At 55.8% G+C, this 20,057-nt stretch overlaps 5 protein-coding genes across 5 annotated transcripts; 3 read left to right on the top strand and 2 right to left on the bottom strand.

Moving 5' to 3' along the window:
• Positions 1–124: 124 nt before the first annotated feature.
• J7T55_008285 (exs family protein) lies at positions 125–1,447 on the top strand (the record flags this gene model as incomplete). The annotated part of the gene is made up of 2 exons (XM_053138587.1): positions 125–215; positions 294–1,447. The coding sequence occupies 2 exons, from the start codon at positions 125–127 to the stop codon at positions 1,445–1,447; spliced, it is 1,245 nt and encodes a 414-aa protein (XP_052997562.1).
• Positions 1,448–1,916: 469 nt separating this feature from the next.
• J7T55_008284 (glycolipid 2-alpha-mannosyltransferase) lies at positions 1,917–3,320 on the bottom strand (the record flags this gene model as incomplete). Its single annotated transcript, XM_053138586.1, has 3 exons — positions 1,917–2,222; positions 2,289–2,727; positions 2,812–3,320. The coding sequence occupies 3 exons, from the start codon at positions 3,318–3,320 to the stop codon at positions 1,917–1,919; spliced, it is 1,254 nt and encodes a 417-aa protein (XP_052997561.1).
• Positions 3,321–6,145: 2,825 nt separating this feature from the next.
• J7T55_008283 (uncharacterized protein) lies at positions 6,146–7,744 on the top strand (the record flags this gene model as incomplete). Its single annotated transcript, XM_053138584.1, has 1 exon — positions 6,146–7,744. One exon carries the CDS (start codon positions 6,146–6,148, stop codon positions 7,742–7,744), a length of 1,599 nt encoding a protein of 532 aa, XP_052997560.1.
• A 2,448-nt stretch (positions 7,745–10,192) lies between these two features.
• J7T55_008282 (ubiquitin carboxyl-terminal hydrolase) lies at positions 10,193–12,154 on the top strand (the record flags this gene model as incomplete). The annotated part of the gene is made up of 1 exon (XM_053138583.1): positions 10,193–12,154. The coding sequence occupies one exon, from the start codon at positions 10,193–10,195 to the stop codon at positions 12,152–12,154; it is 1,962 nt and encodes a 653-aa protein (XP_052997559.1).
• A 2,120-nt stretch (positions 12,155–14,274) lies between these two features.
• J7T55_008281 (uncharacterized protein) lies at positions 14,275–16,476 on the bottom strand (the record flags this gene model as incomplete). Its single annotated transcript, XM_053138582.1, has 1 exon — positions 14,275–16,476. The coding sequence occupies one exon, from the start codon at positions 16,474–16,476 to the stop codon at positions 14,275–14,277; it is 2,202 nt and encodes a 733-aa protein (XP_052997558.1).
• Between the last annotated feature and the right edge of the window lie 3,581 nt (positions 16,477–20,057).

Below are 20,057 nucleotides of genomic sequence, written 5' to 3'. Positions count from 1 at the left end.
ATCGACGCCCTCTCGACGCCCTAGGCCCTATGTCCTACGGGATCTCCTCTCATTCAACCCTTTTCGATGTATTCGGCTACCAGACAGCGCTTCATAGGAGGACGGATATAGGCAGGCGACCACAATGGACGGCGACCCGGCGGTTGAGCCACAGCTCGACTCCTTCAGCCTGACCTTCCCCTTGCCCTACCGCGTCGCCTTCATCGTCGTCCTAGGTAAGACACCAACCCCCCCCCCCCCTCCAATTGACAGGTCTTCACTGGCCGATGCTAACCACTGTATTCCTCTTGCAGCTGTCTGGGGATGGGGCATCAACCTACACCATCTTTACAATCTCAAGATTGATGTGCCCTCGCTCATTCGCTACCCACAACGGCCCTCAGCCTCCCATCCTCCCCACCACAGATCGACCTATCGGCTCGCGACCGTGATATCGTCGACCCTGGCCTTCTCAATCGTCACCTTTTGGCTGTTCTCCCACCGCGATCCGAAGCTCGTCGTCTACTATGACTGGATGCCCATGACCTACCTGGTCGTCCTGGCCATGCTCTTCATCCTACCGTTGCGGCCCCTTGCGCTGTCGCATGGCGGGCGGTCCCGCCTCGTGGCGACGCTGAAGCGGGTGAGCATCGGCGGCCTCGCGCAGGCCAGCGACGGCAAGTTCGGCGACATCCTGCTGGCCGATGTGCTGACGTCGTACGCCAAGGTCTTCGGCGACCTGTTCGTGTGCATCTGTATGATGTTCTTCCACGGCGAGACCGGCAGCGCCACCGACCGACCCGACCGCAACTGCGGCGGCAGGGTGCTCGTGCCGCTCATCATGGCCCTGCCGTACCTGATCCGGCTGCGCCAGTGCCTGATCGAGTTCGTGCGCGTGCGCGCCGCCCCCTACAAGGAGAGCGTCGGCTGGGGCGGCCAGCACCTCGCCAACGCGTGCAAGTACGCCACGGCCTTCCCGGTGCTCCTCTTCAGCGCCCTGCAGCGCAACCTGCCCAACGACGCCCCTGGCGTCAGCAAGGTCGGCCTGTACCGCGCTTGGGTCGCCGCCTGCCTGGTCAATAGCCTGTACAGCTTTTACTGGGACGTCACCAAGGATTGGGACCTGACGCTCTTCGCGCCGAAGCGCGAGCGCGAATCGCCTGAGCACGCGTTCGGCCTGCGGCGGAGGCTGATGGTCGGCGGGCCGGCCCTCTACTACCTCGTCATCGCGATGGATCTCATGCTAAGGTGTACGTGGAGTCTGAAGCTCAGCCCGCACCTGGATCACATTGTCGATTTCGAGTCCTCCATCTTCGTCATCGAATTCCTCGAGGTCTTCCGCCGTTGGGTCTGGATCTTCTTCCGCGTCGAGACCGAGTGGCTGCGGAATAACAACAATGCGGGTCTGGCGGTGGACGACATACTTTTGGGTGACTATCAGGGCAAGTATGAAGACGATGAGGAATAGGGCTTCTTGTTCCTTATTCTGCCAAGGCTTTGTGAGAATGACAGGCGGTTCGATTTCTACACCAGGGGTTACGGTCTTGGGTAATTGTTTTTCATAGCATTTCGCAGTGATGATACCACGTTTCAAGAGATTGGGAGTTTGATGGCGCAATCATAATTAGAATTGAATTAGTACATATCAAGCCATTCCGACCTGACTTTTTTTGGTTCCTTGGTCTGAGAACGCCGCCCTATGCCCAGCTAGACTGTCTTCGCTGCCGTGCAAAACAGCAACTGGAGTCTTGAAAGCCAATCCCGTCATGAGCTCAGAACCCCTTCTATCTTTGGAAAACGCCAGTCATGAACCATGCTCATATTGCCTCCGCCGGCAAGAGTAAAGCAGAAACGAATGGGGGGGTATCGTAATAATTTTCTTGGTCTTCTTCCCTTCACAATTGGCAAAATCATCGCCACGAATCTTCAGTACACGTTCAGAGGAACCACGTCAGCCATGGCCGCTTGGGGCTGTTGGGCTGCTTGAGCTTGTTAGCGCAGTAGCCCGGGAAGTTGATCGGCTTGCTCGCGTCGCATGTGCACCGGCAACCGACGCCGCCTTCCTGCTCCTCGGAGTACAGGGCGTCGCCCAGCGCGACCGAGCCCTCGAGCTGGCCGCCGAGCGTGTTGGCCGGGCACTGTTGGTAGCTGCCGTGGCGATACGCGAAGTCGGAGAAGTGGTGAACCCGCTCGGGCCCGACAAGCATGCCGAGCGCGAGGGAGTGGACTGCAGCGTCACCCCACTGGAGCATTGGAGTTAGCATACCCTAAACCTTGTGGTGCGAATGGCGTCAAATGTTGCGACCTACCCTCTCGTGATAAAAGCCCTCCTTCTGATCCAGATATTGGAAAAGGTCCTGGTAGCTTTTGCTCCTGAAGAAGTCCAGATCGGCAATCTCAAAATTACTCCAATAGTGGCACATGCTCCACACATCGCCAAGCTTGTCATGATGGGGCAGCCAGCTAAAAAACCTCCGGAACGGGTAGGGCAGCCAGGACGCCGACATCATAGCTTTCCACAAGTCATTGGTCGGGATCTTGTTGGCTTCCTTCCAGTCAGCCATGTGCCGGAAGAGGCTCGGGCAGGTGTTGCCCTCCTCCCACAGGCTCATGGTCCATCCGTACACTTTCTTGTGCTGGGCCATTTTCACAAAAGGGTCGTAGGTGATCGAGCACGAGAAGTCGACGTTGGGTTCTAGTCGCCAGTACCACTTGTATTGTTGCAGGGCTTCCAGGGTGTAGAACTTGCTGTAGAGGCGCATCTGCCGTCAGTCACGAGAATCACCAAACCAACTGAGTGTGCACGCAAAATTGCTTGGCTCATGGACGTACCCTGAAAAGAAGCGGCACATGTGATGGTATCCTTCTCTGCCTCCGTAGTGTACTCCCCTCTCCCCTTGCTCCAGAATGCTCTGCTGCGCCGCCTCCTTGTCGATCCACGACGGGTAAGTCCACTCCCTCTCTGGGATGACCTCGAACTTCGCCTCCCCGCTGACGGTCTGGTTCATGATGCGCACGAACTCGGGGTCCCAGGGCTTGTCGTTGAGGAAGACGTAGGGGTAGTGGAACCAGCGGTTGAACTTGGCCTCGACAGAGTCGACTGTGCGCTTAGCGGCGTCAATCTCCGAGTTCTGGGCCAGCATGACCAGTGCAGCGTTCTCGCGTTTGCCATGGACGTCTGGCTCTCGGCAGCCCAACTGGAAGGGAGGGTCGAGGTCGTGCGAGGGGCGCGGGATGTCGAAGGTGCGCCAGTGGAGGAAAGCTTCGATATAGAGGGGTATCAGGATCGAGGCGAGGATGATGAGGAAGCGCCGCGAGGGGCGAGGTAAGGACTGGAACATATTCACGGCGTGATTCCTAGGTGGCTTGTGAAGTTGTTGAAGAGTATCGCATTCTCGTCGCCTAGGCTCTACTGGTGGTGAGAAGGACTGTTGGCTGCTCTGCTCTGCTCTGTTGTGTCCGAACTTGCCGTGGACGGATGTGACAGAGCTCTCCCTTTGGAAGGCAGGAGTAGGCGAGAGAGGGACGCGATTGACCGGAGGCGACGGTCACGGACGCAAGTGACGTGAGATGGACGTGGACTGAACTGGAAAGGACGAGACGAAACTCGCGAGGAAAGCAGATGCGACGAGCTGGATCTTGGATCCAGGCTTGAAACCACCACACGCAAAGGAATGCGCCACTAGGAGCTTTCACGGGCACAGCCTTGTTGTAGTCTAGATAGTAGATAGAGATGGGAGAGGTAATAAATCTGCCATATCCACTCGGATGTCAAGGGCAGGACAGACGTCGGCCAAGCCCAAGGAAGGAAACTCTGGGGACCATCCTTGGATCAAGCTGTCCACGATCGGTCTGAGCCTCTGCGGAGACTCGCGTCGGGCCAGCATCCACCGTCGAGATGAGGGAGAGCCAGTCCCAGTGACGCAAGCAGCCAGGAGACCCATAGCCGTCAGCAACCAGGACTCAGGAGGACTCAAGGACAGACAAAGGGCTCGCCAGAGCCCGACTGAGGTATCCGACGTGTCCAGTCATCAGCGTGCGCGCGCACAAATTAGTATGGGCCAGGCTGGGGCCAGGGCCAAGGAGGATTGGAAAGTCAAGCGGTGCCAATCCCATACGGCTCCACCTTCACGAGGAGGATCTCGTCTGGATGGCTGGATGGCTGTGTCTCACCTGTTGCATTGCTCACCCGCGGAAAACAGACAACCACCAGCCCAACAGATCAACAGACCAACAGGCAGCAGGAAAGGCACAACATGGCCATCACCCATCATCGGATTAGTTCACTAGAGCTGTTTCGCCAGTTGTTGTCCATGAACGGCCTGCACTAGCAGACACCGAGTCGGCTGGCCCCGTGCTTTGGCGCCCCGACTTGACTGGTTGCGTGTTTCATCGGGGAACCAGAGTAGCAATGCAAAGCAACCACGGCAAGAGCAACAGCTCTCCCCCGGATCAGGAACAAGAACAGACAGCCTCCCCAGCGCTTCGCCTGTTCTGTTGTCTGTCAGTCAGCAGATCGTCGGTGGTGTGGTGGTGATGGTGGTGGTCCTGCTGATGGTGGGAGGCGGTGAGGTGCAAGGAGTTGGAACCTTCTGCCCCTCAGCATTTCTAAGATTGTCAACGACGCGACCGAAAAGTGGGGCCTAATGATGGCGATCGGTCCAGGAAGGGGAACTCTGACAGAGACTGAACGCGCGCTGCCCTCCCTCACAGCTGCACAGCACAAATCATTCCTCAGGGGCTGGGGGCATGAGCACTGAGGACTGATGGGCTGAAGACAGACCGACGGACCGAGCCCCCTTGCTCCTTGCTGCTGGATCAGATGGAAATAAATCCGCACGTCTTTTCCCCTTCCAATTCGACGTGGCATTGCCAAGCTGCGACAGTTTGTGACAGGCTTTCGTTCGAGCTAGATGAGATCTGTCGGCCCAAATGACTCTCTTGGCCGTCTGTTTTTGCCTGCTGTCACAAATCTCCCTCCCTCTCATCAAATATCGCAACATTCAGCCGGCGACCAGACGCCTGTTTCTATGGGTAATCGCTATCATCTCACCCACACGCCCGCCGATCGTCATTGTATGAGCCACGGCAACACAAACACATGCCCTGTGTAGCCCGGACATCCCTGGTACAATCCTTCCAGAAGGGGTGTCGTCAATCAGTCCCCCAGGCCAGGTAACACCAATGCCGTTCCGGGGTTCCGGGGTGGCTGCAGGATCTCTTTCCGTCTCTTGGCGAACGCGGGAAGGGCGCAAAATCCCCCGACGCCGGAGACTTTGATTGATTCATAAATTTTGCACTATTCCCGGTTGCTGGTTGGCGGTCCAGGCTATGCAGCCGAGACACAGCGTGGTGTTTCCCAACGTCTGTCCCAAATGGCACTGCTTGATTCCTCAGATCCACAGAACAGGTGCCTTCAAACCGCTGACTACCCGCGGTAGATCCTTATTCTTTTCCCCCGCCCGTAGAACGGCGTCAAGGGGCATTGTGCAGATGTGCACACAGCGCCAATCAGCACGCGTCCTCATTTGCGCCAGCTTGGAAGCCCTGGTGCCCTCTTTACCAAGTCTTGCAGCAAGTGGGCGCTCATGATTCACGACAAAAGACTACTTGACAGTCAATGGGCTGCTTGTGGTGCTGTGCGTAAGGATTTGAAGCTGCAATTGATCTTTTTTTACACGGCGACATATCGAGGCTGGGCTTTTTGGCCCCCTTGGATACGCACATCTCGCTTTCAGCTTCAGCAGAATGAGCTGGGGCAGAGGCGCGGTTCGATGATCCGCCCATACGCCAAAGGACGTCGGCTTGGTGCTCCTTAAAAGTCCACCGACGCCCGTTGTGGCAGCGGCTAGTGTCCGTCATCATTGATCATGAATGACAGCAATGCAGCATTAGTTTGAGCTAAGCATGCGGTAGGATCTACTCTCCATCGTGCATTTCTTTGTTAAAAAAAAGACGGGATGGCATCGTCAAGTGACACGGGCTGAAAGCGGCTGGTCGGCTGCGCCAATCTTACGCCGTCTTTGTATGCTGGACCCCAAAGGATGATAGCACCGCGACCACAATCAATATAGTCAGTTGGCACCTTCAGGTGCACATCTCGCATCCATGCTGTCTCCGGACAACACCGTGGCTTGGTGATACTGGCGAGTGATACTACCTGAACATGAATACGGGCCACCACGATGTTGTCGGCGCCGGCAGGGTGCCGGCAATCATCATGGACGCCGATTTTGCACCGCCGAAGCATTCGGCCGACTACGAGGCGAAGCCGTTGCCAGCCATTCCGCCTCGGACATCATTCTCTATTCCAGACTTGAAGAACGCTTTCAAGACATCAAAGCGAGACTTGAACAACAGGCACTATGTCGACTGGGATAAGCGGAGTGATGAGACACCGGTCATGTTAGACGGTCGCAATGGAACACCACGAAGCCGCTCTCTTCCAGAGAATGACGCGAGTAGCATTCCTACGATACCATCTAATGAGATACTGTCTCCTCAACCGAGACATAGCAGGCAGAAGATACTTCGCCTGACTGGAAATATCAGCCCGTCCATGAGCCTGGCCTCCTTGGAGCCATCGTTACATAACTCAGCGCAGAAGATCAAGCAGCTCACAGGATTGGAGGATATCGGCTCGAGCAGCTCCAGTGAGACCCACCAACAACCAGAGCAGTACTCGATCCCGGATGAAGTGTCCCCTATATCGCCAGCTTCCAGCACATATTCCATGGAGGGCTTGGAAGCGACGATCAGCGAGCCCGACTCGGACTTCTCTGAATACTCCTTACACAGCGACCCCAATGGGTTAATGACACAACTTACCGCGCCCACCTATAGTACCCCCTCGAGTCGACCCGTCTCGACGGCGCCCGTCCCCGAGGCCCCAAGGCTTCGGTTGAGCAGTTTTGCTTTGCGGGAAACAGACACGTCCAGCCAGCGCGGTTCGCTGACAGACTTCAAGGCCCATTACCGCCAAAGCAGCAACACGGGCTCTTGGGGGTCGTCCAGGAAGAGCTCGGCCACCGTTGTCCCTCACTACGCCAGTGGCAGCGACACAACCAAGTGCAGCCCGCGCGCCTCGGAGTTGATGACCAGTGTAGACACGGGCCCATCTTCCCCTGTGTACAAGCAGCGCAGCCTCGTTTGGGACGCCAGCCCAGTCGAGGCCCTCACCGTCGATGGGCATGACCAAATCTCGCCGTCGTCCTCACCGCAGCCTCTTTCGTCACCTGTCTCAGTCGACCGAAGGCCAGGGAGCCTCTCCGACCGCCGCGCGTCCAGCAGGGGCCGCGTGCCAACACCGCTTGAACCGAACGGGGAGTCCCCCAAGCCCGGGAAATACAGCGTGCCCCAGCGGACGCCCTACCCGCCCCCGAGCTCGGCGCGGAGCGCCTTCGACAACGACGAGGAGGACAGCAAGCGCACCTCGATCCTGGCCAAGGTCTTCGGCGGCGGCAGCGGCAGCAGCAGCAAGCGGCAGTCGCGCGCGCCGACGCCGTCCTCGTCGCCGTCCCCCTACGGCGACCACAAGCTCTCCGCGGCCGCCAGGGTCGCGGCGCCACCGCCCGAGTCCCCGCGCTGGTCTGAGGGGCCGGACGCGCCGCGGTCGCCGGCTGAGGCTGGTTCTACGGGGTCGCGCAGCCCGCTATCCGCCAGCGCGAGCTTGTTCCAGCGCGCGAGGCAGAGTGTGGGCTTGCGGAGCAGGGCGGACAAGCGGAGAGAAACGCTGAGGGGGAAGATCAGGGTTGTTGAAACTTGAGATGCCCGGGCTGGGTTGCGGCGCGATTGGGTTGGTGTACCGGGTGGACTTGTACGATAAGTGAGATGAAATTGTATTTCTGCGTGATACACCTTACCGAGACTGAGGGAATGCAATCTGTGAACCACGAAATAAGCATCTAGGGCTGGTACATTTTATTCTCAGTGCGGTAAATAGCATTGAGACAGAACATTCTGATCCTGGGCCATCACATGAACAACATATCATGAAACTGCACTTGCTTAGACCAGGTGACAACATTTGACTTCGAGCAGATACATGAAGTGATGGCTGTTCTAGCAAAAGACCATGTTGACCCAAACGGGGGCATCGTTTCAAGTGTCTGACAGCTTACTCTGTACAAGGTCTGATCCGATCATATAGTCAGATTCTAATTGCGTAGTTAACGAATTGAGTCTGCAGCGATGATCAATTTGTACATCATTGGCAGGTAGAATAGTCAATACACAGACAGCAGTTCCTGGCCAGCAATTATTATCAAACAAGCTGAGAAATATTGTTATGGGAGATAGGCAGTTGGCTACTCATCCATTGAGAGCCCCTGACATGATGTAAGGAATGTACTCTTAGCCACTCGTTCTCTTAATCCTTATATGCGCTGGGCTGACCCGTCTGAGTGGCAGCTACCAGGCTAAGAATCATAAGAGCGCTGCGACAAAGCAGAAGGAGGAGTTGTACAATGCTAACGCTCCTGTTGTTAATATGGGCGGTCACGGTATATATCCCGTGCCGTCCCGAGCCTGGACTTCTTAAAGCAAGTATATACCTTCGACAGACTTGTTTAGAGGTGTCTCATACTATTGTGGGCCCAGAACTCCCGGGATATATCGCCCCCCGGGGGAGGGGGGTCCGCCATAGGTTCCGTCCATCAGGTTGTCTCGAAACAAACACCCTATAATAATTTCTGATAAAAAACTCGCCCAAGTCGATTATATCTAGAAGGTGAGAATGGTTACTCGTGCTCGCTCTGGACGGTACCCTCAGCCAGACAGACATTCATCGCAATATTGTAAAGACCGGGTTGGCAAAGGGCACGCTTTTGGATGAATACGAGCAACTAGCTCAGGCCAACTGTTTGTAACGTGCTGTTACTGGTGGTTAGTAGGAGGAGGCGTGCCTGTCTGCTTTGCGTTGGACCCGACTGTCTGGAGGCAATGTTGCATCCATCTTATCGAAGGTTTCAAGGCTGTGTCTCAATGTCTTGACAAGGTCTCATCGCGAGTGACTGAGTGATTGGGTGTGGCTGGACTTGAGGTCTAGGGACCACGAGTCTAATCTAATTAAATCAGTTGAACTACTGTAACTAACAAATACTGTAGCCTTCCTCAGCCTGTTCCCATAGCGGCTCTCGCCTCTCTGTGGAGGCCCAAATGTTCGCAGGCACATGCCACACCATACCACCCGTTTCGTTTCATGTAGTTGCACTTGGGCAATAAATGACTTCGCATATAAGCACTTCGATCAAAGCAGGCACTTCGACACGTCACGGCTTCCGTGACCAACGCAGCAGTGGTTGAATTGGGTCGGACTGGTGGCGTCTTTAGCCTCCAAAAGGAATGAGGCGGCGGGGTTCAATGGCTGGCAGCTCGAGGGACTCGATGGTTGGTTCAAGGATGAGCCCTCAAGCCCGCAAAAGCAAACACACGCGCCGGGTAACGTTGAATGGGGACAGAAATTGCCATCTTTATGCCTTGCACAAGACGACGACTGCTCGTCGGTCGTCCCCTCCGGAGTACGGATCTTGGGTCAATGCCGGGCCCAGAGCCGAACAGGCGACCCACTCACTGCTGCTGCCAGATGGGCAACCCGCGAGCCGCAGTGCCGCACCTGCGCCTGCTCCTGCGTCTCCCCCCACACACATGAGCAGGAACAGGAGGGTCCACAGCCGCTTCAACCCACAGCCCGACCTCCCACCTCTTCCCACCCTACTTGCCTACTGTCACAGTACCTGCTTGCCGCACCTCGAGAACCTCGAGATGAATTCCTTGTACTTCAATTCTGGTGCCTCAGCCTGCTGACTTCCAGGTGCTCTCTTCTGCCGTCTGCCTCCCCGGCCTGGCCGTGTCTCTGCTCGGCCACCGTCACTGCTCTCCCCCCTCGATGCGCTCGATTTTTGTCTGACCGTCCTCCCCGCGGCCCCTGTCGCTGTGTTGTACTGAGACTGTACTGCACTGTACTCTGGATTCTTGCCAGTCTTCTCTTGCACATATAGACTACACGAGCCATCTCGGCGCAGGTTACATCAGTGTCGACCCCTCGCCCTCGTTGTCGCCAGAGAGCCGGGTCCCACGGCCCAATTCCGAGTCTCCCGCCATCCCGACCAGCGACCCCTTCCGCACCCGACGACTCTGACCTGATCGACACGGAGCATAACCAAAAACAGTGCTTCTGCACCTCTCGAGCTGCACCGAGTGCGCCACTCCTGATATGCCGGAGAAGCCCTTAACGGTCGCTGCCTACGCGGCCGGGGCGTCTCTGGCCGCCGCAACCCTCATCTATGTTTTTGCGCCCACCTACTTCCTCGACAGCGATGCCGCCGCCTCCAGCTCCACCAACTTCTTGACCGGCGGCGGCCGGAAGAAGGGCGTCATTGTCGGCCTCGCCAACCCGGCCAATGACTGCTTCATCAACTCCATATTACAAGCTATCGCCGGCCTTGGCGACCTGCGCGTCTACTTGATCCGGGAGATGCACCGCCGCACCATTGACGAGGGCTGGATATATACTCAGGCTGTTCCGAGGGACTTCAAGGAGTATGCCAACGGCGACAACGAGCACATAAAGTCGGAGCCGGAATGGAAGATCGAGGGCCAACAAAGGGGTCTCGTCACACAGGGCTTGAAAGAAATGCTTGACCAGTTGAATGAGAGACCGATATACAAGAAGACCATCACTGCCGCGCCGCTTGTAAAGTGCCTGGAGGAGGCATTCCGTCAGCGCATTAGCAGACAGCAGCAGGATGCGCAGGAATTTCTACAGGTCCTTGCCGAGAGGTTATGTGACGAATACCACGCGGGCCACAGGGCAAGGGGCTACGCCAGATGGAAAGTGGGACTGGAAAGCTCGAGCGGACCGCCCGGCGACATAAACGGCGACGCTTTCAAACAGAGGCTCTCTGAGCTAGCAGGTCAAGAGACGGCTGAGAATGGTCGCGGCCCAGGAACTTTTCCCTCCACGCAAAGCAAGGTCGCCTTCAGCTCACCGGACGATGATGATGAGGAGGGTTTCCCAATGGAAGGGAAGACGGAGTCTCAGATCGAGTGCTTGAGCTGCGGATTCAAGCCGAGGCCGACCGAGTCGAGGTTCTGCACGCTCACGCTCAGCGTTCCGCTCGACGCAACTTCGACAACATTGAATGCCTGCTTCGACGGCATGTTCAAGACCGAGTACATAGAGGACTACAAGTGCGAAAAGTGCAGGCTAGTACACGCTCAGGAAGTCTTTAAAGCTGAGATGGAAAAGTCGAGGTCCGAGGATTTCAAAAGACAGGTCCAAGAAGCATTGGACAAACTCCAACGCGCAATAGATACGAATCCAGAGGAGCCGCCAGAGGACATCGTCTTGCCGGACAGTAAGCATGCGCCGAGACGCAAGATTGCCAGGCATACTCGGGTCACGGTTTTCCCTAAAATTCTGGCCATCCACCTCAACCGTTCCATCTATGCCAGGCAGACATCCCTCAAGAACTCAGCAAAGGTCGCTTTCCCAGAACGGTTGCCGCTAGGAGGGCTCCTCCTTCGCAGAAAATACAAGCTGTTAGGCCTTGTCACCCACAAAGGCAGCCATCACAGCGGCCACTACGAATCTTTCAGGAGGCAAAACATTCATGCTCCGTACTCGAATCCAAATACGTTCCAAGCTTCTGGCATCTACAGCAAGACTGCTAGTCCCATGTCAACGCCTCAGATGAATCCCACGAAGCGGTTCTCAGAGGACGGAACACCCATGACTGCCACGCCCGATCTTCCCTCCCCAGCATCAGGCTCGACCCCGTCACTAGACCACGTCAACACGAGTCGTCGGAGCTCGCCGAATCTCAATGGTAATAGCAGGGGATCTGTCAAATTAGGGCCGACCTCCGCACCGAGGGAGAAGGACCCCGAGACAAGCAGTCTGAGGTCAATAGCTGCGTCAGCCCGGTCAACAATGTCAAAGATGTCCCCATCGAAACACGGAAGCGTCAGTGGCGGCAGCCGGGCGGGGACACCCACATCAAACGGGACCGCGGCGGCGTCCGCGCACACGATCAAGCCGCCAAAGAAGAAACAGCAAGACCGCTGGTGGCGCATCAGCGACGAGAAGATCAAGGAGGCCAGCACGCGGGAGGTTCTCGGCATGCAGCGCGAGGTATACCTCCTGTTCTACGAAATCGAGCGGGATGGCCTGTAGGACGGCCGCCCCGACCCAGGCAGCGATGGGGGCACGCTCGGCTCCTCCCTGTACACGAGGGGCGACGTAAGCTACCTCGACGGCAGCGATGACGACGGCCCGCCGGGGCGACTGCGAGGTTGTCTGCCCTGCGGCCGGGCGAGCGAGCGTTTTCACGCCTTCGCGGCCACGCTGAAGGAGCGCCGCCGCATCTCATGGTCGTCCGCCAGGGATCACCGGTACCGCCAGCTGCATGAGGCGGCGGCATGGCTATAGATTGTGGGGTGCTTGCGCATGGGCGGTCTTGGAAATGGCATTGCATTATCTTGGAAAATTATTCGGTTTGGTCCATCAGCATTAGATCGGAGAGGTGTAGAACTTCCAAATCGGTCAGCATGGGTGGTTTCTAGGGGTTGCGAGGTGGGCATGTCTCTGGCGGACGCGGTGGGTTAGAGGAGGGACTGGCCGATGCGCGCCTAGAACCGCCGGAGCGGGAGACCTGCAGCTTGTACAAAAGCATTTCATAAAAGACCAGTTCAAAAGAGAAATTATTCATCATCTGCATCAGTACTTGCATGTCTTTTTGTGCCGCCGGCCAACCCTGTCCGTTCCTGCTTGCCCACATCCGTAGGAGTCTCGACGACTCGTGAGTGGCGCAGATATATTTTTGCCTCTGGCCCTCAGCGTATCAAATGTGCATATGTTGGAACGAAGTATTTGAGGTAGCTTGCTTGGCATGCGAAGAGATTGGACGCCATTGAATTACATCTTGATGGCGAGATGCCTCCGTGATGATGACCGGCTTCAGAACTAGCACGATAGAGGTTTGAGAGAGAAAGGGATGAGTCTAGCGGGGGAGAAGGATCGTTATCTAGGTACTCATACATCTACGGACATGGCATTGTTGTTCGTGATGGAGAAAGAGCTGAGCCTCCAATTTTGTGCGTGGCGTGTCAGGATAAGCTCTCTATTCTACCTGCACTTAGCATGTAGATTCTTTCCAGAGCAGATAGTCACAGGGATCTCACAACCTACGAATATAATACTTAGGTCATAGTGGCCTGGTCGCAAGAGTAGTGGAGTGTGGAAGCAATCTGTGCAAAAGCTCTTGGTTTGGAGATCATTCAGAGTTACTTACAGGGTGCACCGCACGTATAGACTACTTGTTTCGCGGAGTGAACAACATCGGGTGGCGGACGGCGACCACCACGATGGGTTTTCCAGAGAAATGATGAACCCCATGTGGTATCTACGCATGCTGCAGCTTAGCAGACCGTGTTCTTCTAGTGAATGGTTGGACATTCACGGCATCTCCACTAAGATCGAAGACTATGACAAAAACGAGGATGATCCACGACACCTAGAATTCCACGAGGAAGTACACGGACTTCTACACCCTCAGGCAAAGCGGCTGCGACCCCCGCAACGTTGACGACATCCATGACAAGGTCGAGGTCGCAAGTATGAGTCTGGCAAGGCTCAGCGGGACGCAAAATCATGACAAGAGACGTACATCCAAGACCACCCCACAGCTAGTTCGAGACGAACCTCACGGCGCCCCTTACAGTGTCGCAGGCCCGCCTGCCCCTAGTGCGAATCCCAGGGATGTCTGTGATGCGGCCGAGGATCCGATCGATGCAGGGCTTGTCAACAGTCAATATGTCATTGTGAATGAGAGAGTAATAAAAAATCGAAAGGACTTCAATATGTTCTAGTTCTGCTCTACGAGATAGGATTTTGGCACCAGTGAGAAGTCCAAATTTGGCTGTTGGTAGTATTCTTATTCGCGTATCCTTGGCGGGACGGGCCGAACCTTATGTGGACTAACACGAGAGGTCGGGATGAAATATCAATTCCATACACAAGCGCATCTGTAGGCTGCTGTTAGTGAAGCCGATATTGTGAAAATCAGCGCCAAATTACATTGATCAATTGTTTGCTCGGTCATCGCCTCATTAAGTTCAGGCTCCGGTTGCTCTGGACTGTCTAAAGATGCTGTCTGTCTACCGGCGTTTTACGCCGTGGGCCTTCCTGTCGTCACACCATCATCCAACCGCACTTTCTTCCTCCCTACAACCACACAAGTCGCCCGACATCCGTACTCGTGCCTCCTCGTCTTCGAGGCCAGCAAAAATGGCTTCTCAAACACCCACACCACCAGAAGGACCACCACGAGAGCCCCCACGTCCGGAACCACCACCGCGGGCCACATCACCTCCTCCACCGTCACCGTTGGCTCCTTCCTTCTTCTGCCGCTTAGCACCGCGCCTTTCCTCCTCATGACGCAAGTACTCGTTGAGCACGTCCTGTCGCTGCTGGATCTGCTGGTCATTGGCGACAACTTGGGCGTCCGCAACGCCGTGGAGGCCGCGCCCGCCACCATGAAGCGTGTTGGCGGCACCAGCCAGGGCCAGCGCAGCCTGCTCGCCCTCCTCGCGCCGCACGCGCGCGACCTCCGGATCGTCCAACAGCTCGCCGTGCAGGCTCTTGGCACCGGGCTTGCTGGCGGCCTGATCCAGCTCCGCCGACAGCGTCGAGTCGACGGGCGACGCCCGCGAGAGGGGCTGCTTCTGGTCTGTGTTGTCGCTGTCGTCCGACTCTTCAGAAGGAGAATAAGGCCAGCCGTCGTTTATTATGATGTAGTCTTCGTCGTCGTTGCCCTGCTTTCGTGGCTGTTGGGCGTGGCCCGGCGGGGAGCCGGCCCAGCGCCTTGCGGTCTCGTCGTAGTGGCTGGATCGACCGGCGGCAAGGTCACGGGCGAACGCGGGGATGCCGAATGGCCGCTGCGTGTAGTCCACCACGTTCGGAGAAGGCTGGTGGTCTCTTCTCTGCACCTGGGATGATTGGACGATGATGTTGGTCTCCAGGCCCGCCTGCCGTGGTGCTGGAGCTGGGACTGCCGTCTGTGACTCCTGAAGACCCTGAAGGCTCGAGGTGGTGACGGGAGGAGGCCCACTGACAACACGGGTCTCTGTGACGGGACGGATGGGTTGCTGTTGAGACCGTTGCTGCCCATGCTGCTCTAGTCTCTGCTCCCGCGTCTGTTGCTGCTGCTTTTGCTTTTGGGCCTGTTGTCCCTGCTGCTGCGCCATCCGAGTGGCTCCCTGAGCCACTAACTGCTTCTGGTGTTGCTGCTGGGGAATGGCCTCTACATTTCGCCGGATCGTTTGCTGCACGGGTTGCTGCGATAGTTGCTGTATAGCTTGTTGCGCCCGTTGCTGCTCCTGCTCCCATGCCTGCTGCTGCTGTTGCTGCTGCACTCTCAAGAATCCAAAGGGTTGCTCAGCGTTCCCATGGGACAATGGCGTACGAACCCCAGCCTCTCGAGGATACTGGGCAGAGCGAGGATTCTGTCCGCCTTGTGCGAGCCTGCTCTCCCGTCCACGGCCTTGGGGCGGCTCCTGAGATGGTGAAGCGCGAGGGTGTGGACTTCCGCCGTAGGGCTGGCTGAGGTACTGAGCCGGGCCAGGAGCAGGTCGAGTATTGGGCATGTTGCCACGCGGCACGTATCCTCTGCCATTGTACATCGAGGCTTCAAGAGGCTGCTGCTGAGAAGGGCTGTGGTAGAATCCCGGGCCAGCAATGCCTTGAGGAATTGGGGCTGGAGTGTATGCCTGGGCATAAACTCCATGGTAATCTCCAGAATTCTGGGGGATCACGTACGCGTTTGGAGGGAATGGCTGAGCAAAAGCATAGAAACGAGGATCAGGCTGCGGCTGCAATCCAGGAGCGGTAGAAAAGTGGTGTCCATACATTGGTCCTGGTGGCATGGAGAGCCCTCCCTGGCTATGGAGTTGACCGTGCTGGCCAGGCCTAGACATTCCAACATCATGCTGCAAAGCATGTGGCGGCAATGGAGCAGCTCCGGAAGGGTATCCAGGGGGAAGCTGGCCGTACGAAGAGGGGCCATGGCCGGCATACTGATAGTTATCAACGGGCGTGTTGAAATCGCCGCTGGAGCGAGGATTCATTTGCTGCCAAACTCTCGGGTCCTGAGATCCATTTCCATGAATAGCAGGCCCGTGCTGGTCACCAAATGGATGAGAGCCCTGAGGGGGTAGGGGGTTCCGAGGCTTCTTCTGGTGCTGTTCTCGTCGGGTCGTGTTGGGAGGCGCAGACTCGGTGACTTCGGCCGCCTTGCGTTTCTGGGAACGTTGAGGCTGGGCAGAATCCCTCCACTTCAGACCGTCGAAGGTTTGGGCATCCATTCGGTGCTTTTCGTCTTTCTCCAGCATTCCATTCTCAATGCACTTGCGGCAAATCTGAAGAGAACAATTCTCGCACATCTGCAAACCGAATTTGTTTTTGGTGCTGTTGCCGGCGCTACAATAATCGCAACGCATGGTCACTATCGTGGCCAACTTGAAATTCGTGTGACGATCCATTTTTACTCTCCGAGTAGGACTGTGCAATGAGAATTGGTACAGCGTGGGGAGGTGGGAGTATGTTTGTTGACGGGCTTCTACCAAGGCAGGGTAGGAAGACCGTTCTTGAGTGCAAGGACTGCAGAGGGTGACTATCAAGAGCCACAACAGAGGGGAGATGTAGACACCTAGTGAGCGGGGAAGAAAAGATACAGAATCTGCTGTTTACTGTGCGGTCAAACAGAACCTAACAGTGCAGAAGACAGTTGGTGGTGGAGGATTTGTTGTGTTATCAAGTGATTGGCACGATCCAGTCTCGTGTATGGTGACTGGACCTAGATCAGGAGTAAGCTGAGGTGAATTCAAGACTGTAAACCAGCCTGTAAATCAGCGATGAGTTCACGATCCAGACTTCGGGAACAAGTACTGCTGCCATGCAAGAAGGAGATGGGAGGCTGTGGGCCGGGGACTGTAGGCTCCCAAGACTGGGATGGTATCAACTGCGGTTGAATGCTGTGAAATAACTCACCACCTTTATGTTTGACTGTTAGCAGGATTCACTGCTGTCTGAAGTTTCTCTGCCAAGTAGAGTGTGGGCTCGCTACGAAGTTGTCCAAGGGAGGCTGTCCACAAACGCAAAAGTGAGGCGGTAGGAGAAAGGCAACAGAAAGGTTTATTTCGAAGTGCGAATGTGATCATGAGAGGCTCAGTGACTGGTGAAATATTGTTGTTCGCGCCCTCATACATCTCCACGCCGTTCTGGAGCAAGCGTCTTGTGAGCTGCCACCTGACAGTTCGGACGAATTCCAAGTCAGAAATCTCCCATTTCAACTCTGACAATCAGAGGGAACGGAACAGTCGTTTGTAGAGGGGACGACTTCCTCCCAGTAGTCACTGATCAGACGGTCACTGATCAGGAGAACAGATCCATGCAGTGACTGCATGTTCAAACCTTTTTATTCCCACCCTGCTCTTCCCATTATGGCAGACTCTCCATTCGTTGCAAGACCATTTCAGCCTGCCAGAAGTTGACGTGTGTTGGAACTGTCCATCGAACCGATCATCACAGCTTGTGACTCTGCTTCAGTAATTTGATAGGAAGATACCAGATGGGCTTCCAGACAATTCCACTGTTGCCGTCTTGTGTCATTATCATGTAAACGACATTAGCATTGCTCGACTATTATCTATATGTGAAATAAGGACCAATAGGTGAATGAGAACAAACATAGTGAGTAAATTGGCTGTGCTCCCAAGCTGCAGCAGATTGATTATACAACAAATCAACATCGTAATAGTTGATAGTGCAAAGAGTATACGCAAGCTTGGTGGCCCTCAGGCTGTTTGTATCTAGGGGGATAGCACAAGAGAATCTCCTTGCAATTCAAGTATAGTTCAAGAATCTGTCATCACCAGTGACGGGAACACCATTTAGTCGAGCAATAACACCAGACCAGTCTTTCATCACTTTTGTGTGAAACAGCAAGAATGGGATGCAAAGACTCCGACAGACACGGGGTGGCTCACACACTTGTGTGTGTCACAGTTCACGGCTGTGATTACTAAATGTATCTGAGAGAATGCTGACAAGTAATAGCTTGTTGAATCATGAGTGTCTACTTGAGCAATGCTGACCAATTTGCACCAGTATGCTCCGGCTTAGCCTTGCCCATAGCATGTAGTTGGGTAGCACATCGCCGGGATCTATCTCCTCAGCCGTGCCAGGGGCAGCATCTAATGTTAGCCATAGCCTACCTTCCTGCCGGCCAAAGACTGAAGGCGACAAAGAGAACCCTGTCAAGTCATTGACACCAAGACCAGAGACACCACTCGTGACTAGGCAACTCGGAAAATTCTGATCTCCCAGGGAAGACCTGCCCGTGATGAGGCAATTTGGCAAAACCACGAATTCCTTGTTCTGAACCCTTGGGCTGGCCGGTCCGGTGTTGCAGGCTAGCACTAGCTCCCGGGCGACCCTGAGGCGACCCTGAGGACCCTCGAAGTTCTTGGAGCTTCCAAGAGCCCAGGGATCCAAGCTCCGGGCCAGAGGTGGTTGATTTATGCCCGTTACAGTCAAGCCGGCCGGCGTTGGGCCTGAAATTGCAAGCGAGTCCCTCGCCTCGCTTGCATAGCACTGCAACGCGTGGCAAGACTGATCTCCGTGAGTTGAGTGACGACCCCCGGCGGTGGCGAATCCATGCGAGTTGTCCATTTGATCGATATTCGATGACAAGATTGGATTTGAAGCTGAGAGAACTTGTTGGTGGTGCAAACGCGCAAGGGGTGAATGCGCAAGCATGCTGCATAAAGAAGATCCCAGGCGCATGACAACCTCACTCGGGGCCGGGCCGCGAAGGAAAGAACACTCCGGGTCAACGGGGATGGAGTTGTACAAATGAGCCAGGGATTGCACTTGGAAAACTTTGAAACTTCCAAAGTTCTTCGCCCTACGGACACAAGCCTGTGCGCTTGCTTCTCTTGGCCAGATGAGATTTATGGATCATTGCAACGGTCCGGGAGGAAGGTTTGATGACGGGCGTTGCATGAACTCGGGGGATCAAGATAGAACACGGGTGGGTAAGGAAGAATCGAAGGCAGGGGATGCTGACCGTGATGGCCGATGTAGAGAGACAAATTGCAGGCACCGTCAACAGTTCTGGCATTTCCTCTGTAAGTATTGGGCGGATTTAGAGGTTGACAGGCTTGTGGGTTTCAGATGGTATCCGTCGGCTCTGCCGGTTATTGCAATACTCTTAGCTGGCATGTCTATGAAGTAGGCAAAAGGGAGAGAGCACATCTGACCCCAACAAATTCAGGGTATCGGGTTGCCTTGGCAGGGTCCTGGTTGTTGCAGCCGAGGCACCACTGGTTTTGGGCAGTGTACTATTGTCGGCGCAATTCAAGACGGCCGAGTCTGCATCGAAGGGTGTTTCTCATCTCACCGCCCCTCCCGCCTGTGCTGTCTCGTCTGTCAAGGGTATGATGCAAAAGTGACTTTTGGCATCATGGAAGACGACGGGTCCGCATCCTGCATGCCACGATACATCTGGGTCTCTGGGGAATCCAAAAAGGGGATCCGGTGACTCCTCAGGGGAAACGTCTGGACGAAGAGGTTCAGTCGAAAGACGGGTCCGGATCTTTCGGGCGGTGAGCTCCTAGCGCGTGGCCAGGGATGGGCGTGCATGTTGCAGCCGCGATGCGATCTGGCATTGTCACATCGACTGGTACCGAAGCCAGCGAGGGGTCCGACAATCCATTCGCAAATGGGGCGCGCTGGAGAGAGTCAATCAAACTTGGTGTAAGACGATTGGTCAATGGGCGAGTCAATTTCCCGCTTCGCGTCTCCACCCGGCGGAGACGCGATTTTCCCCAAGACGCGTCTCGCTGCTGGCGTTCAAGCTTTGGCACCGCATGCACATCCCCCCCCCATTCCCCCCTTCGTTCCACGCTTCTCTCGTTTCTCTGGTGCTGGCCACCCGAGTGAGGTGGTTCGTAGGCTACTATTGTGAGCCCATCCCACCCGATGCTGATTTGTGCATCAGGCGCACATGGCGCACAAA

The sequence above is a fragment of the Diaporthe amygdali genome, assembly GCF_026229845.1.
Source record: "Diaporthe amygdali strain CAA958 chromosome Unknown NODE_4_length_2575358_cov_65_588622, whole genome shotgun sequence".
NCBI lineage: Eukaryota > Fungi > Ascomycota > Sordariomycetes > Diaporthales > Diaporthaceae > Diaporthe > Diaporthe amygdali.
The sequence above is the reverse complement of the archived record's forward strand: the minus strand, read 5'-3'. Positions and strand labels throughout refer to the sequence as shown.